The sequence below is a fragment of the Mobula birostris genome, chromosome 10 (assembly GCF_030028105.1).
Source record: "Mobula birostris isolate sMobBir1 chromosome 10, sMobBir1.hap1, whole genome shotgun sequence".
Taxonomy (NCBI): Eukaryota; Metazoa; Chordata; class Chondrichthyes; order Myliobatiformes; family Myliobatidae; genus Mobula; species Mobula birostris.
Window position 1 is genome coordinate 11,626,221 of NC_092379.1, and position 19,740 is coordinate 11,645,960.

At 46.2% G+C, this 19,740-nt stretch overlaps 1 protein-coding gene across 2 annotated transcripts in view; it reads left to right on the plus strand.

Annotated features, from left to right (window-relative positions):
• The window catches only part of LOC140203823 (mitogen-activated protein kinase kinase kinase kinase 5-like), a 182,807-nt gene that overhangs the window by 21,774 nt on the left and 141,293 nt on the right, over nucleotides 1-19,740 (plus strand). For both annotated transcript variants that reach the window (XM_072269917.1, XM_072269918.1), the window contains exon 2: nucleotides 4,193-4,250. In XM_072269917.1, coding sequence (XP_072126018.1) covers nucleotides 4,193-4,250 — 58 coding nt within the window. The remainder of the gene's footprint in view (nucleotides 1-4,192; nucleotides 4,251-19,740) is intronic.

Consider the following 19,740-nt stretch of genomic DNA (forward strand, 5'->3'; position numbering starts at 1 on the left):
CAGCTACTATCTCTCAACCATCGGGCTCCTGTACCAGGGTGGATGATTTCACTCACCACAACACCAAACTGATCCTACAACCTACAGACTCACTTTCAAGATCTCTTCACAGCTCATGTTCTCAGTTTGATGTGGCAGTGTTCGCCGAGCTCGGCAATTAGCTTGCAGACCTTTCGTTACCAGTCGAGGCGACATCCTCAGTGCGCAGTAATCGTGTTCTCAGTATTATGTTTTGGTATTTCCACAGTTTGTCTTCTTTGGCACATTGGTTGTTTTGTCAGTCTTTGTGTGTGTGTGTTTTTCTTTTTGCAGATTCTATTATATTTCTTTGTCCCGTTCCTAATCTCTACAGGAAGATGAATCTCAAGTTTGTAAATATGTAACATGAACTCAGTTTGACAGTAAGTTTACTTTGAGTGTGAACTTTGATGAACCTTTCCACGATTTACGAGGCCCGTACCTAGATGAGACTCAATATATTCAGCGACAGGGGTGGCACGCTAGTGTTGTGATTGGCGTAATGCTGTCATAATGCAAGAAACCTGGGTTCATTTCCACCATTTTCTGTAAGGAGTTTGTACCTTCTGCCCGTGAGCATGAGGGTTTCCTCTGGGTGCTCTGGCTTCCTCCCACATTCCCAAAGGCGTACAGGTTAGTCGGTTAATTGTTCACAGAGGTGTAATAGGACAGCGTGGGCTTGTTGGGCCGGAAGGACCTGTTCAAAGGGTTCAAGGTTCATTTATTGTCAAAGTATTAGATTAGATTAGATTATGAGGACACGCAGTCCTCGTTCATTATCATTTAGTAATGCATGCATTAAGAAATGATACGGTGTTCCTCCAGTATGATATCACAGAAACTCAAGACAGACCAAGACTAAAAAACTGACAAAAACCACATAATTATAACATATAGTTACAACAGTGCAAAGCAATACCCTAACTTGATAAAGAACAGACCATGGGCACGGTAAAACAAAAGTCTCAAAGTCCCGATAGTCCCATCATCTCATACAGACGGTAGAAGGGAGAAAACTCTCCCTGCCATGAACCTCCAGCACCGCAAACTTGCCGATGCAGCACCCTGGAAGCACCCGACCACGGCCGATTCTTGTATGCATGCAGTTATACAAGCCTGAGATTTGTCTTCCCCACAGGGAGCCACGAAACAAAGAAACAGCATGGAACCCGTTCAAAGAGGGGAAAAAAAATCATCAACCCCTCTTCCCCCACGCCCCACCACACGCAAAGAGCAACGAGTTACCGTGCTGTTTCTCCAAATGAACCAAAGCAGATCTCCGTCCGGGTCCTGAGATGTCAGTGGACCTTGTTGGGATGACCAGGACTGGTAATCTTGCATCATCTGTTCTTGGCAATGGGCACATTGAAAAGGGCAGCTTCCCATTTTCATATGCTGTTGTCATGGAAACATTTGTTTGAAAGAACTGAGAATCTGAACTCAGTGATGGCTGGAGATCTGGTGACTGTGACACATAGACACACTCCCATCCTGAACTTCTATAAACACACCGTAATGTGCTCGATGTCATGAACAGGGCAAACACAAAAAGAGAAATAATGTATGAGATCATGAAAAGGCACCGTAACTTCATTGGACATGTGATTATGAAAGAGGAGTTAGAATGCACAGTAATTATGGGAAAGATTGAAGGGAAGAAAGCAAGAGGAAGACAAAGACAAATGATGATGGAGACAGCAGCCAGAGAACTGGAAATGAATACCAATGACTTGATCCACTGGACCCGAAACAGGGAGTGTGTGGGCCACGGCAGTCAAAGCTCAAACTGGGCATGGCACCTGATGATGATAATGATGATAATATGCTCAGTCTCCGGACTGGTACGTTGTCCAATCAGACAGAGACTCCCAACTAGTGTTTGTCCAATCAGACAGAGACTCAGGACTGGTGTGTTGTCCAATCAGACAGAGACTCCCAACTGGTGTGTTGTCTAATCAGACTGAGACTCCCAACTAGTGTGTTGTCTAATCAGACAGAGACTCCCAACTGGTGCGTTGTCCAGTCAGACAGAGACTCAGGACTGGTGTGTTGTCCAATCAGACTGAGACTCCTAATTGGTGTGTTGTCCAATCAGACTGAGACACCAGACTGGTACGTCGTCCAATCAGGCAGAGACTCAGGACTGGTGTGTTGTCCAATCAGACTGAGACACCCGACCGGTACGTTGTCCAATCAGGCAGAGTCTCCAGACCGGTGTGTTGTCCAATCGAACAGACTTCAGACTGGATCTCCAGGCTGGTACTGAGGGATTTCAAAGGGCAGGCTATAGGGTTTCCTTGGACTGTTGACCACCTTGGAATAAACGGTCAGTGTTTCGGAGTGAGATCCTTCATCAGGACTGGAAAGGGAAGGGGCAGAAGGCAGAATAAGGAAGTGGGGGAGGGGAAGCCTAGGCTGACAGCCTGGCAGTTTTCTGGGGATGCCTGGAGAAAGAGTGCGCACTGTAAATGGGTACCATGGAGGTTTTCGGGGACGATGGGTCACCATGGGGTAAATTACATAAGATCATAAAATATTGGAACAGAACTAGGCCATTTCATCATGGCTGATCCAATCAGTCCCAATCTCCTGACTTCATCCCATACCCCTTGATCCCCTGACCAACCAAAAATCTATCAACCTCTGCCTTAAATATATTGAATAACTGTTCCTCCACAGATTTGCCACTCTCTGGCTAAAGAAATTCCTCCTCATCTCTATTCTGAGGCTGTGTCCTCTGGTACTAGACTCCCTCACTGGAGGAAACACCCTCCCCACATCCACTCTATTGAGGCCTTTCACCACTTGATAGGTTTCAATGAGATCTCTCCTCATGATACTGAAGTCCAGTGAGCACAGGCCCAGAGCCATCAAATGCTCCTCATATGATAAGCCTTTCGATCCAGGAATCATTTTCGTGAACCTCCTTTGAACCCTCTCCGATGTCAGCACATCCTTTCTCAGATAAGGCACCCATCCAAAACTGCTCACAATACTTTGTGAGGTCTCTCCAGTGCTTTATAAAATCTCAACATTACATCCTTCCTTTTATACTCTAGTACTCTCGAAATGAATTCTAACATTGCGTTTGTCTTTCTCACTGCTGACTCAACCTGCAAATTAACCTTCAGGGAATCCTACATGATTAGATACAGAGTGAATCTCCCTTTACACTGTCCCATCACACACTCCCAGGACAGGGTCAGTGTGGGTTAGATACAGAGTGAATCTCCCTCTACACTGTCCCATCACACACTCCCAGGACAGGGTCAGTGTGGGTTAGATACAGAGTGGATCTCCCTCTACACCGTCCCATCACACACTCCCAGGACAGGGACAGCACGGGTTAGATACAGACTGAAGCTCCCTCTACACTGTCCCATCACACACTCCCAGGACAGGGACAGTGTGGGTTAGATACAGAGTGAATCTCCCTCTACACTGTCCCATCACACACTCCCAGGACAGGGACAGTGTGGGTTAGATACAGAGTGAATCTCCTTCTACACTGTCCCATCACGCACTCCCAGGACAGGGACAACATGGGTTAGATACAGAGTGAATCTCCCTCTACACTGTCCCATTACACACTCCCAGGACAGGGACAGCACGGGTTAGATACAGAGTGAATCTCCCTCTACACCATCCCATCACACACTCCCAGGACAGGGTCAGTGTGGGTTAGATACAGAGTGAATCTCCCTCTATACTGTCCCATCACACACTCCCAGGACAGGGATAGCACAGGTTAGATACAGAGTGAATCTCCCTCTACACTGTCCCATCACACACTCCCAGGACAGGGTCAGTGTGGGTTAGATACAGAGTGAATCTCCCTCTACACTGTCCCATTACACACTCCCAGGACAGGGACAGCACGGGTTAGATACACAGTGAAGCTCCCTCTACACTGTCCCATCACACACTCCTAGGACATGGTTCAGATACAGAGTGAATCTCCCTCTACACTATCTCCAATGTAGCGAGGGATACGGTGCTTATCGAGCTATTGCAGAGTAATTTATTATCAGTGTAATAAATTCAAAGTAAATTTATTATCAAAATACATAAATTATTTTGAGATTCACTTTCAGTACTCTAAGGTTGTGCGCACGTACAGAGTGCACTGATGCAAAATGAAATCCTTGTAACCAAATCCTTGTCTTATTTCCAGGCCCGGCAAAAGCATACCGGCCAACTGGCGGCCGTGAAGATCATCAAGATGGAACCGGGTGAGTCCCCCTTGATTTAAACGTTACCTGGAAGAGGTGTTCACAGGGAATAAACCTGTGGCTGTGTGGAACAGCCCTGACATGGCAGGGTACTGATGTTAATAGATCTCATTCAGCCGTGTCCTCAGACAGTAGCTCACCCCTTTGCGGACTGTGGGCTTGCAAGGAGAGTGTGGAGAAAGATGCAAGTGTTGTGCATTTAATATTTGAGTAATATTGTTTGATTAAGCACTCTGTTGTTTACGCAATTCATTGCGGGTTCTGTGCTTTACGCTTACGACTGTGCGGCTAAGCACATCTCCAATGCCGTGTTCAAGTTTGCTGGTGACGCCGCTGTCGTACGCCCGTTCTAAAGGCGGCGATGAACCAGCGTACAGGAGGGAGATCTGGCCGAGTGGGGTCGCGGTAACAGCCTCTTGCTCAACGCCAGCAATTATAGAGTTCAGGAGAAGGAGGCCAGAGGTCCACGAGCCAGTCCTCATCGGAGGATCGGAGGCGCAGAGGGTTAGCAGCTTTAAATTCCTCGACGTTATTGTTTGGAAGGACTGGTCCCGGGCTCGGCAGGCAAGTGCGATTATGATGAAAGCACGGCAGTATGTCTATTTCCTTTGGAGTTTGTGGAGATTTGGCATGACATTTAAAACTTTGAGAAACTTCTGTTGATGTGTGGTGGAGAGTATATTAACTGGCTGCATTACGGCCTGGTATGGGAACACCAATGCCCTTGAATAGAAAATCCTACAAAAAGTAATGGATTATGGCCCAGTCCGTCACGGGTAAAGCCCTCCCAACCATAGAGCACATCTACACGGAATGCTGTTGTAGGAAAGCAGCATCCATCATCAGCTGTTCCCACCGCCCAGGCCATGCTGTCTTCTCGCTGCTCTCATCAGGAAGAAAGTACAAAAGCCTCCGGACCCACCCCACTAGGTCCAGGAGCAGGAGCAAGGCCAAATTTGATGGCATCAGAAATGATTTGTCAAGTGTGGAATGGGACAGGAAGTTTTCAAGCAAAGGTGTCTTTGAAAAGTGGGAGGCCTTCAGGAGTGAAACTTTGAGAGTACAAAGCTTGTATGTGCCTGTCCGAATAAAAGGTAAGATAACAGGTGTAGGAAACCTTGGTTTTCAAGAGATATTGAGGCTCTGGTTAAGAAAAAAAAAGGTGCATAGCAGGTATAGGCAAGTAGGAACAAATGAGATACTTATGGAATATAAGAAATGCAAGAGAACACTTAAGAGGGCTATAAGAAGGCCTGAAGTTGCTCTAAACATAGAAACATAGAAAATAGGTGCAGGAGTAGGCCATTCGGCCCTTCGAGCCTGCACCGCCATTTATTATGATCATGGCTGATCATCCAACTCAGAACCCTGCCCCAGCCTTCCCTCCATACCCCCTGATCCCCGTAGCCACAAGGGCCATATCTAATTCCCTCTTAAATATAGCCAATGAACTGGCCTCAACTGCTTCCTGTGGCAGAGAATTCCACAGATTCACCACTCTCTGAGTGAAGAAGTTTTTCCTCATCTTGGTCCTAAAAGGCTTCCTAAAAGAGAGAATCAGTCCGAGAGAGGGGGCGGTCTCTGAGGTGACGGGGACTCGAAAGGTTCAGCACTGGGTTTAGTATCACCGGCATGTGTCATGAACTTTTTAACTTAGCAGCAGCAGTTGAATGCAATACATGATATAGAAGAGAGAAAATCAATCAATCAATCAATCAATTGTAGTGTACATATATTGACTAGATTAAAAATCATGCAAAAAACAGAAATGATGTATATTAAAACAGTGAGATAGTGTTCACGGGTTCAAAGTCCATTCAGGAATCGGATGGCAGAGGGGAAGAAGCTGTTCCTGAATCGCTGAGTGTGAGCCTTCAGGCTTCTGTATCTCCTACCTGATGGTAACAGTGAGAAAAGGGCATGCCCTGGGTGCTGGAGGTCCTTAATAATGGACGCTGCCTTTCTGAGACACCGCTCCCTGAAGATGTCCTGGGTACTTTGTAGGCTAGTACCCAAGATGGAGCCAACTAAAAATTTACAACCTTCTGCAGCTTCTTTCGGTCCTGTGCGGTAGCACTGGTGAGGCGTATTGTGAGCAGTTTGGGGCCCATCATTTTAGAAAGGATATGCTGAAACTGGAGAGGGTTCAAAGGAGATTCACAAAAATGATTCCAGGATTGAATGACTTGTCATATGAAGAGTGTTTGATGGCTCTGGGCCTCTACTCACTGGAATTCAGAAGGGGTGGCCTCATTGACACCGATTGAACATTGAAAGGCCTTGATAGAGTGGAATGTAGAGAAGATGTTTCCTGTGGTGGGGAGAGTCTAAGACCAGAGGGGCGTCCTCTGAGGAGGAATTGCTTTCGCTAGAGATTGGTGAAACTGTGGCATTCTTTACCACAGGCAGCTGTGGAGGCCAAATCTTTAGGCATATTTAAGGCAGCAGTTGATGGATTCTTGATTGGTCAGGGCATGAACGGATACCGGGAGGGGGGAGGGGTAGGCAGGAGATTGGGGCTGAGAGGGAAAACGGATCAGCCATGATGAAATGATGGAGCAGACTCGATGGGCCAAATGGCCTAATTCTGCTCTTGTATCTTATTCTCATATGATGTGGGACATGTTCAGAGTTGTGGCTAAGACGAGGATTGTCTCAAGGGCTCTTTACTGCTCCTGTTCACAGTATAATTTTTATTTTGAGTAACAAGGATGACACTGGGAATGAAGGGGTTAACATATGGGGACCGTTTGGCCGTTTTGGGCCTGTACTCACTGGAATTTAGAAGGATGCGGGGGTGGGGTGGGGGATCTCATTGAAACCTATTGAATGTTGAAATGACTAGATAGGGTGGATGTAGAGATGATGTTTCCTATAGTGGGGGTATCCAGAACAAGAGGGCACAGCATCAAAATTGAGGGGTGAGCTGTTAGTACAGAGGTAAAAAAGAATGTTTTTTAGTCAGCGTAGTGAATCTGTGGAATGCTCTGTCACAGACAGCGGAGGAGGCCAAGTCTGTGGGTATACTGAAGGCAGAAATTAATAGTTTCCTGATTGGTCAGGGCATCAGAGGATATGGCGAGAAGGCAGGTGTATGGGGCTGACTAGGAAATGGGATCAGCCGTAATGAATGGCAGAGCAGACTCGATGGGCTGAATGGCCTAATTCTGCTCCCATGTCTTATGATCTAACACACACAATGCTGGATAAACTCAGCAAGGCCAGGCAGTGTCTGTGATTATTTTTTACATGCACACTTTTCCTTTTGTCTGTTTATGTCTAGGTTTTTGTAAAACTCTATTCTATCTCTTTATTTTCCTGTAAATGCCAACATGAAAAATGAATCTTGAAGCAGTATATGGTCACATATCCTGAACTTATTTTGTCAGCATCTTCATTTTGAACTTTGAACTTTGATGGTCTAACTACAGAGACTTCAAAGTCAAAGTCAAGTGTATTGTCATATGTGAAAATGCAGGTCTGCAGGGATGCAATGAAAAGCATGCTTACCGCAGCATCGGTGCTGTCATGCCATGTTGGTGCCGGAAGGTGTAACGACCCATGCGGGCGAGTTGGCCATTAACGCAAACGGCGCACCTCACTGAATATTTCAATGTGAAGCAGGGATGTGATGCTGAGGCTTTGTAAGGCACTGGTGAGGCCTCACCTCGAGTACTGTGAACAGTTTTGGGCCCCTCATCTTAGAAAAGATGTGCTGGCATTGGAGAGGTTCCAGAGAAGATTCACAAAGATGATTCCAGGAATGAAAGGGTTATCATACGAGTAACATTTGATGGCTCTGAGTCTGTGCTCACTGGAATTCAGAAGGATGAGGGGAGATCTCATTGAAACCTTTCGAATGTTGAAAGGCCTAGACAGAGTAGATGTGGAAAGGATGTTTCCCATGGTGGGGGAGTCTAGGACAAGAGGGCACAGCCTCAGGATAGAGGGGCACCCTTTCAAAACAGAGGTGCGGAGAAATTTCTTCCGCCAGAGGGTGGTGAATTTGTGGAATTTGTTGCCACAGGCAGCTGTGGAGGCCAGGTTGTTGGGTGTAGTTAAGGCAGAGATTGATAGGTCCTTGATTGGACATGGCATCAAAGGTTACGGGGAGAAGGCTGGGAACTGGGGTTGAGGAGGAGATAGAAAAGAGGATCAGCCATGATTGAATGGCGGAGCAGACTCGATGGGTCAGATGTCCTAATTCTGCTCCTATGTCTTATGGTTTAATGGTCTTATGACGTACATGCCTGAAAGGTAAATTTGAATCTTGAATCATAGGTATGTAGCATCAGAAACACAAAGTTTGTGGGAAAAACTAAAATTAAACACACGTTTTACAAAATTAGACAAGATTAAGACCCCAATTAGTACAAAGAAAAAACCCAAGTTGATTTTAGTGTAAAGAAATCATAGTCTTGCGATACTAAGGCAGTGATTAGGGCTGTGGAGGCTGCTTCCAGAACTGAATAGTTGAAGAGAAGTAATAGTGCTACAAAAAGTAGTGGATACAACCCAGCCCATCACGGGTAAAGCCCTCCCTACACTAAGCCCATCGCTGTCTCAGGAAAGCACCATTCTTCATCAGGGACCTCCACCACCCAGGACATGCTCTCTTCTCACTGCTGCCATTGGGAAGAAGGTACAAGACCCTCAGATCTCTCACAACCAAGTTCAGGAATATTTACCACCCCTCAGCCATCAGGCTCTTGAACCAGAGGAGATAACTTCGCTTGACTTCACTTGCCCCATCATTGAAATATTCCCACAACCAATGGACTCACTTTCAAGAACTGTTCATCTCCTGTTCTCAATACTTATTGCTTATTTATTTATTGTTATTATTTCCTTCTTTTTGTATTTGCACTGTTTGTTGTCTTTTGCACGCTGGTTGAAGGCCCAGGTTGGAGGGTCCAGAGATCCTAGGAATGAAAGGGTTAACACAGGAGCATTTGATGGCTCTGGGCCTGTACTCGCTGGAGTTTAGGACAATGGGGTGGGGGGGGGTCTCATTGAAACCTACCGGATGTTGAAAGGCCGAGATAGAGTGGATGTGGAGAGGATGTTTCCTATAGTAGGGGAGCCTAGGAGAGCACAGCCTCGGAATAGAAAGGCAGAGGTGAGGAGGAATTTCTTTTAGCCAAAGGAAATTCATTGCCACAGGTGGCTGTGGAGGCCATATCATCGGGTATATTTAAAGCAGAGGTTGATAGGTTCTTGACTAGTCGGGGTGTGAAAGGTTATGGGGAAAAGGCAGGAGAATGGGGTTGAGGGGGAAATGGATCAGCCATGATGAAACGGTGCAGACTTAATGGGCTGAATGGCCTAATTCTGCTCCTATATCTTATGGTCTTGTCTTAATTTTCTGCTATAACTTGCCCCTGGTTTTGTGGATGAGGGGGAGGTGACGCAAATGTGGCAGGAATAAAGTGAGAGAATTAATGATGAATAACATGAACAATTTTTTTTCAAAAGTGTCACTTCCTCAGAATTTTTTTTTTTGTTTATGATAGACCACTGGAAGCTGAACAAAAATATAATTTCAGACTACTTGTATCATGTTGAAATTTGGAGAAACAAAAAATGAACTTCTATTGACTATAATACATTTAATTGCATAACAGTGCTGACACCTTGCAATAGTTCAACTAGGCTATAAATGTTTTGTTGATGATTTTTGTCTGAGGCTTCTCTCTTAAGTCACCAACAATAATCAGCCAGCATTGATGGATTCCAGTTGCCCTGATACCGTTTCTCCATGACCGCAATGTCCTGGTGAAACCTTTCACCATGTTCGTCACTGACAGTACCAAGATTTGCAAGGAAGAAGTCTAAATGGGAATGAAGAAAATAAATCTTTAGTGGCATGTAACATTTCATGGTTTTGTATGCTTGAAGCATGTTGTCAACCAGCTACACATAGTTTGGTGCTCTGTAGTTGCCAAGAAATTTTTAAGAATGTCCTTGAATGTCTTCCATGCGATTTTCTCCGGTCCCAGTAGAGGTTCTTTGAATTGGCGGCGTTTGATGATCTGTTTGATTTGTGGACCAACAAAAGCGCCTTCCTTAATCTTGGCATCAGTTATCCTGATTGGAATTATGAATTGGAATAACAAATATAGGCAATTTCAAAGAAATGGTGCGTGATAGGGAAATTTCACGGTGATTTTCATGATCAGCAGCCCAAAGTCTATTAGATACACCCAAAGGTATCCAGGAGGCAAAATCTTTGTTGTCCAGTGTAATCAGTGTAAATGGGTGGTTGATGGTCGGCATGGCATCAATGGGCTGAAGGGCCTGATTCTATATTTTGACCTCGTGTGAGTCTATCAATAAGTGCACTGCCAGCTCTCTGTTCTGGCACGATTTGAGCAGGGCATGAGAAAGCGATTAGTTTAGACCAGGGGTTCACAACCTTTTTATGCCATGGATCCCCACCTTTGAGCAATAGGTCCGTGGAGTCCAGGTTGGGAACACCTGGTTTAGACCATTGCACTGCTGTCTCAATTAGATTAGATTATGAGGACACTCAGTCCTCATTTATTGTCATTTAGAAATGCAGGCATTAAAAAATGATACAATGTTCCTCCAGAAAGATATCACAGAAACACAGGACAAACCAAGACTAAAACTGACAAGACTACATAACTATAACATATAGTTACAACAGTGCAAAGCAATACCGTAATTTGATAAAGAGCAGACCATGGGCACGGTAAAAAAAAGTCTCAAGCCGAGATAGCCTCATCATCTCACGCAGGCGGCAGAAGGGAGAAACTCTCCCTGCCATGAACATCCAAGCGCCGCAAACTTGCCGATGCAGCACCATTGGAAGCACCCGACCGCAGCGGATCCTGAGTCCGTCCGAAAACTTCGAGCCTCCGACACCGAGCACCGAACACCATCCTCTGCCGAGCGCTTCGACCCCGCTCTGGCCGCCGAGCAACAAGCAAAGCCGAGGACTCGGGGCCTTCCCCTTCGGAGATTCTGGATCACACTGTAGCAGCAGCAGCGAAACGGGCATTTCAGAAGTTTCGCCAGATGTTCCTCCGTGCTCTCACGTCCGTCTCCATCAAATCAGAATTGTACATGGTACCTTACTTGACAGATAACAGATATCATTCACCGGAGTGGCCGCTGCGAGCTGCGTCGTGTCGCCATCTTCTCAGTGACTTCCTCCTCCTTTGGAAATGGTTGGAGACAGAGGTTCCCTGGGAATGGTGACACAATTGGATTTGGAGGTGAGAAAGACGTAGAGTATCCCTGCCTTCATCAGTCCGGCCTTTGAGTAAAAGAGTCGGGAAATCATGACTTAAAGAAACTTGGTTCTGTTGCGTTTGGTGCATTGTGTGCAATCCTGGTAGCCACGTTGCAGGAGAGATGAAGAAGGTGCAGAGGAGGTTCACCTGGACATTGTCTGAATCAGAGTATTGGTTATTGTCTTGGAAATTGTTGGTTGCTATTGTGTTGTCTATTAATGGTACAGTCCTGTGTTTTGTGCTTGGCACCGAACCGACAGTCAGATCTGGGATGTTCCGCATCCTGGCGATAAAGTGTTCTGATTCTAAGATGTCGGACAACGTTGGGTTTTCACCGGGTACAACCATGTTGAACCCTCAAGTGAACACTGAGCTGAAATATGCCTTTCGATTTTGTGTTTTTCTCTTTTTTTTCGGTTGCCGTTTGCACACAGTTGGGGGAGGGGTTTGCCATTTGATGTTTTCCTTTGAACGGGCTGGTTCCATGTCTCTCTTTGTTTCGCGCTGTCTGTGAAGAAGACGAATCTCAGGGTTGTGCACTGTGTGCGTACTTTGATGCTAAATGTACCTTGGAAGCTTGCCAGTGTTTCTGCTTCCTCAGGAAGCCAGAGCAATTTCCTCACCAAGCCTTGCTGATTTCTGCCAACGCCCCGCAGACAGCGTTTCTATCTATCTGGACACATAACATTTGGTACGGCAGCTGCCCCGCACCTGACCGCAGGAGACTGCAGAGAGTTGTGGATACAGCTCAGCACGTCACGGAAACCCAGAATCTCCCCTGTGGACTCCACGCTTCTGGCTGCCTCAGTAAAGCAGCCAGCATCATCAAAGACTTCACCCACCCCTTTCCTCTCCTATTAGGCATAAGATACAAAATGCCTAAAAGCAGGTACCACCAGGTAGCTCCTCGCCCCACTGTGACCAGTCTCTCCAACAGGGCCTCTTGTGCAGGGAAATGCGACCTTGACCTTGCAGTCTGCCTCATTATAATATTGCACCTTTCACTGTGTACCCTGCACTGAACTTTCTCTGTGGCTGCCTCACTTTGTTCTGCATTGTTCCACCTCGAGGTGCTGTGTAATGATCTGTTCTGCATGAACAGTCTGCAAGGCAAGCTTTTCGCTGTATCTTAGCATATGTGAAAGTGATGATAAAAGAACCCATCGTTTCCTCCGGAGCACCAGAGTCGGAGGGGAGATCTGCTAGAGGTTTATAAAATTACGACAGGCATTGATTGATAGGGTACTCTGACAGTCAGAACGGGAGAAATTTGGTCCTCCCAGCTGCTGAACCTTGGCTGGGAGGACCCCAGTGTCCAGCCTGCCCACCCCCCCCCCGATGCAGGTTTGATTGGGAGACCACGCCGGTGACCTCTGTCCCATCACACGGAGCCTGAGAGCTGCTGTGCACACAGGCTCTGCGTGTGAAATGTGGCGGTCCCTTTCATGTGGCCTGGCTGCTTCCTGGTTGCCGCGGCAACCAGCAGGCCTACTTTCTCTGGGTGCTAACGACTGCCGTGGGCAGGGGCCTGCGGTGGACGTGCAGTGCCTGGATCTGAGTTCGGGCTGGGTGCAGGTCCTGCACCTCCAGGGGCTGGGTGGGAATGGGGGTGAGGTGCCCGTTGCTTCACTGGAGGCCAAGACAGGGTGTGCAGCTTGGCCAATCCCAGAAACCCTCCGCCATGTTTCCACATCACTGGGGCTTCCACTGGGTCCAACTTCTTTGAACAGGAGGCGACGTGGGCTGAAAAAGGTTGTGTTGAGTTGGGATATCACAGATAGTGACCTGAATTTGAGCTTACTCTGAAATCTGTGCTCATACAGTAGTTCACTCTGCTCTGTCAATCAATGCTCTTGACAATGTATATTCATCAATAAATGGCATCACTTAATTAACAATGGACATTATCTAGCAAAAATAATTTATTTGTTAATTATTTTGCTGGTTAATATCCATTGCCAGTAAAAAAAAAATTCCCCGCTTCCCTCTTCCTCTATTCCACACTCCCCTCTTCTTCTATTCGCCACTCTGGCCTTTTACCTTTTCTCACCTGCCTATCTCTCCCCCCTCTGGGTCCCCTCCTCCTTCCCTTTCTCCTATGGTCCACTCTCCTCTCTTATCAGATTCATTCGTCTCCAGCCCTTGACCTTTCCCAGCCACTTGGTTTCACCTATCACCTTCCAGCTAGCCTCCTTCTCCTCCCCCCACCTTTTTATTCTGGCATTTTTCCCTTTCCTTCTCAGTCCTGATGAAGGGTCTCAGCCCGAAACGTCGACTGTCTGTTCATCTCCATAGATGCTGCCTGACCTGCTGAGTTCCTCCAGCATTTTGTGTGTGATGCTCTGGATTTCCTGCATTTGCAGACTTCCTTGTGTTTGCAATTATTAATTTGTTTATTGATGAATAATTTATTAATTTATCAATTAGCTATTGTTATCAAGAAGGCGGCACCCCCTATTAAGGATATTCAGCAGTCGGGACGTGGCCCTCTCCCACTACCACCATTAGGGAGGAGGTACAGGAGCCTAAAGATGCATACTCAACAATTTAGAAACAGATTAGATTTCTGAATAGTCCATGAACCCATGAACACTACCTTGATATTCATCTTTTCAACAATTTATATTTTAATTTAACTTACAGTAATTTTATAGTTTTTAAAAAACATTTTTAGTATAATTTAGTAGTTTTGCATTTTTAGTTATTTAATAGTGATTTTTATGTCTTGCATTGTACTGCTAAACATAAACAATTACTATAAAATTACTAAAAATACTAAAAAAAAAGTTTAGTATTTTTAGTTTTTTTTAGTAATTTTTAAAGTATTTTGCATGGTACTGCTTGGGTGTCGGGGTAGAGATACGTCTCTACTAAAGGAGATGCAAGGCGCTCCTTCCCCTCCGCTAGTCTGCAGGTCACCCTCGGGCAAGGTGTAGCACCTGCTTAGACCCCCGATCAGGGTCATGTGAAGCCACGGGAGCTGGTGGTGGATGTTCGTACGAGTGGCCGGTGCATATCACAAGTCCTGGTTATGTGACCACTGTCAGCAGGCAGACAATCTCTGAAAGTATTGATGATGGCTGGGGGTCATCCGTCTTGTAAAGACACTGCCCAGAAGAATGCAATGGCAAACTACTTCTGTGGAAAAGTTTGCCAAGAGCAGTCATGGTCATGGAAAGACGGTGATCGCCCACATCATACAGCACGGCACACAATGATGATGTCATACGACACAGCGCATAATGATAACGTTGATGACTGTACTGCTGCCACAAACAAAGTTCAAGACATGTTCGTGATAAGAAACATGATTCCGATGCTGATTGTCACATGTACCAAGCAGCACACTTGTTCGTAGAGATCAGATCATCACACAGTGCACTGAGGTAGAACAAGGTGAAACAATAACAATGCAGAATAAAGCGTCACAGCTACAGAGAAAGTAGAGCGCAGGTCAATGATAAAGTGCAAGGTCATTACGAGGTAGATTGTGAGGCCAAGAGTCCATCCTATCATAACAGATCATTCAGTGTGTGGACCACACAAGCACCGCGTACGGCAGCTCCCCGGGCGCCTTGCAACTGGAGACCATCTTTGTTCCTCTAATCTGGAAAGAATCCAATCCCACATTCCCAGTTTGTTTTTTTAGCTTGGCTGTGCTTGCTGCCTATCCAGACCTTTCTGAACCAGATCCCCAGCACCTTTAGATGGTTGGATCTGATGGGGAAGTTCAAGTTCACTAACACCTGGCTGTACAAGTATACAGCCAAACGAAACGACGTTCCCCCGGAGTGCGGCACACCCACAAAACAAATATCAGACACAGCACATAAACCAAAATATTACCATAAATAAGGCAATAAAGTATACTTCGAAACGCAGCACAGATAAACAGCTTGTTGTCCTAGCGACAAGACCTCGGTGGTGGCAGGGTATTCATTAGCCTTACAGCCTGAGGGAAGAAGACATTACCCAGTCTGGCAGTCCGAGTCCTGATGCTCCTGTACCTCCTTCCTGACGGTAGTGGGTCAGAGAGGTTGTGGGATGGGAGGGTGGGGTTCCTGAACAATGCATTGGGCCCTTCGTCTGCTGTGCTCCTGGTGAATGTCACAAGCAGGAGGGAATGGGGGATCAGAGGGGCCGGTTACTAAAGAACATGGTCTCGCTTTTGTTCGTGAGTGGCATTGGCCCCATTATCTGGCCTCAGATGCCAACCAAACACGGACTGACTGTGAGACTGAGCAGAGGATATTGTTGTCCTTGAATGGCAGGAGTTCCCAATCTTTTTAATGCCCTGGACTAATACCATTAAGCAAGGGGTCTGTGGACCCCTTTTGTATGGGGAGGCTTTGGTCTGAGTCCCTCCCCCCCAACCCCACTGCCTGGCATCATCACCCACTTCTTTCTTGATGGATTCTCAGTAGTGCACCTACCCAGTGGGGGAGATTGGGCAGCCTTACCTGACTCCAGGTGATAGAGCTCCTTTTGTGCCTTCCCCTTAATTTGGATGGCATGTGGGGAGGGTCTTACCCGTTTATGAATTCTCTTCCCCCAGCCCTACTTTGGAGAGCACATCCATCATTTACCTGCACGGTGATCGAATGGCAAAACCAAATCACCTAATTCTGCTCCTATGTCCATAAGACCATAAGATATAGGAGCAGAATTAGGCCATTCAGCCCATCAAGTCTTCTCCACCATTTCATCCTGGTTGATCCATTTCCCTCTCAGCCCCAATCTCCTGCCTTCTCCCTGTGTTCTGCGCTGACTAAGCAAGACCCTATCAACCTCTGCCTTATATACACCCACTGACTTGGCCTCCACAGCCACCTTTGGCAATGAATTCCACAGATTCACCACTCTCCGGCTAAAGAAGTTCCTTCTCATCTCCATTCTAAAAGGACGTCCCTCTATTCCGAGGCTGTGTCCTCTGGTCTTCGACCCTCCTACCAAGGGAAGCATCCTCTCCACATCCACTCTGTCAAGGCCTTTCACCATTCGATAGGTTTCAATGAGGTCACCTCTCATTCTTCTGAATTCCAGTGAATACAGGCCCAGAGCCAACAAACGCTCCTCATATGACAGGCCGTTCAATCCTGGAATCGTGGACCTCCAATATTCAGCACATCCTTTCTTAGATAAGGGGCCTAAAACTGCTCACAATACTCCAAGTGAGGTCTCACCCGTGCTTTATAAAGTCTCAGCATTACATCCTTGCTTTTTTTTATACTAAACCTCTTGAAATGAATGCTAACATTGCATTTTCCTTCCTCACCACAGACTCAAACCTGCAAGTTAACCTTTAGAGCATCCTGCACGAGGACTCCCAAACCCCTTGCACCTTAGATTTTTGTATTTTTCTCCATTTAGAAAATAGTCAACCCTTTCATTTCTTCTACCAAAGTGCATGCCCCTACAGACTTGTGGTCTAAAATTCTGTTAGGCCCAGTGTACCTACTTGGAGTTTGTCTCTACCTAAGGACCTCCTTAAGTCTGTTCCAAACCTCTGATGCGGACGGTGGTGAAAGCTGAGCTTAGTGTCGGGACTCAACTGTATGGTAGGGCTGTTGGTGGTGCTACCAATTAATAGCTCCAGGTCTACGAAGAAAGCACTACAGTGCTTTCCTTAGGAATTTGTGGAGATTAGGCATGACATCTAAAAGTTTGACAAACTTTTATAGATGTGTAGTGTAGTGGAGAGTATATTAACTAGTTGCATCTGGTATGGAAACACCAATGCCCTTGAATGGAAAATCCTACGAAAAGGAGTGGGTATGGCTCAGTCCATCCCAGGTAAAACCCTTCCCACCATTGAGCATATCTACATCGCAGGAAAGTAGCATCCATCATCAGGGACCCCCACCACCCAGGGCATGCTCTCTTCTCACTGCTGCCGTCAGGAATAAGATACAGGAGCCTCAGGACTCGCACCACCAGGTTCAGGGACGGTTACTATCCCAGGCTCTTGAATCAGAAGGAATAACTTCACTCGCCCCATCACTGAACTGTTCCCACAACCTATGGACTCATTTTCAAGGACTCTATGTCTCATGTTCTCGATATTTATTGGTTATTTATTTATAAACATTATTTCTTTCTTTTTGTATTTGCAGTTCTTTGTCTTTTGCATACTGGCCAAACGCCTAAGTTGGGGCGGTCTTTCATTGATTCTGTTGTGGTTATTATCCTGTAGATTTATTGAGTATGCCCGCAAGAAAATGAATCTCAGGATCGTACATGGCAACGTATATGTACTTCGATAATACATGTACTTTGAACTTTGAACTTTTTGAGTTCAACCTTGACCTCTGGAGCTGTTTGTGTACACAATTTGCACATTCTGCCCTGCAACCTGTGTTTCTCCCGAAGGCTTCAGTTTCCTCCTACATCCCAAAGACTTGCAGGTAGCCTAAGTGGCTGGTATAGATTATCCCTAGTGTAGGTATAGTGGATTCTGTTTAATTGGGACACATCAGCACAAGTACATTTTGGCTTAGAAAAGTGGCTGCCCAATTAGCCAGATTCATGGGAGTAGTTAAAAAGATATAAAAAAGTCAAACTGTCATTTAATTTAGTAACAAAATATGTATTTAAATGAAATACTGAGCAAATTAGAACTCTGCCAATGTGACTACAGTACTACCAAACTGTGTTCCAAATAGTTACCAACAGAGGAATTAATCCAGTGTACGCTAACGTGTTCTGGTGACTGACTGTAAATGAACAAAATCAGTGCTTTCATACAATGCTTTTGACGATTGCATCCTCCAAATCTTCATTTTCATTGTAACATTCATAGTGATTGTTGATACCTTCAAATTCGTCGTACTGCCTAACTTGTTGAAGTAGTGAAATCGTTTCATTTTCACTCCCGACCGTTTCTAGCATCCCTAAGCCTGAATGCTTGAAACTACAGTGAGCAAGACAGTTCTGTATTGTCTTACTGCTTATTTCTGACCAGCTATCAGTGACAAAAATCACTGCTTTTTGAATACAAACACATGCAAGCAATATTATTTGAGATCCGTTCACTCTGAGCATGGAGTGGTGTCTGACGGCCACGTGATGTGCTCACGACTGACGCTAGTTTGAAACTGTTCGATGATAGTCTCCTGTCTCATTGGGCGTGGGAGAGGGAATAAATTGCAGAGGAATGAGATTGATGGGCTTACTCTGCTGGGATTGATTCAATGGGCTGAATGGTCTTGTGTGTCACAATAAACAAGTAGCACATTCCAAGTTCCACGTTTCACAGGCTTCAGGAGATCCGGCACTGCTTGCATTCGGGAAGAACACAGGGAGGGAAAAGCATGTCTCCATGTTTGGGCAGGTTGCTTATGACTGCCTGGAGGAAAATCTCCAAAGAATTAATCCCCTCCCAAAACCCCCGTGGCCCTTAGAAACATTGACAAAACCATCTCTTCCCAACCATCATCACCATCATTATGTGCCGTGTTGTATGACACGGGCAATCATGGTTTTTTGACCATGATTTTTTTTGGGGGGCAAATTTTTCTACTGAAGTGGTTTGCCATTGTCTTCTTCTAGGCAGTGTCTTTACAAGATGGGTGACACCTCCCCCTCGCCCAGCCATTATCTGCCTGACGCCAGTGGTCGCATAACCAGGACTTGTGATATGCTCCAGCTGCTCGTATGACCATCCATCACCTGCTCCATAGCTTCCCATGACCCTGATTGGCTAAGAAAGTGCTACTCCTTGCCCAAGGGTGACCTGCACGCTAGTGGAGGGAAAGAGCACCTCACACCTCCTTCGGTAAAGACATATCACCACCCCGACATCCTTCTTCTCCACCATAGTGTGTAATTACACCATCTGTGTGGCGGGGTGGAGATGCGTCTCTACCAAAGGAGAGCGATGCAGGTCGGTCTATTAACTGCCCGAATGAAAAACTAAACCTGCACCCCCGGAGGAAATCCAGACAGTCACAGGGAGAGGGTGCAGACTCCGCGTGAAAAGAGCTCCTGAGGTCAGGATCGAACTCAAGACCTTGGAGCTATGGGGCAGCTGCACTACCAGCCGCGCACCTTGGCTCTATCGGCTGTAAAAGTCAAGATCTCCCAGTGGCCAGCTGTTTCAAATCCATGTCCCATTCCAATTTTGACATGTTGCCTGTCCATGGCCTCCCCGGCTTCCCCGATGAGGCCAAATTCAGGCTGGAGGACAAACACCTCATATTCCATCTGAGTAGCCTCTAACCTGATGGGATGAA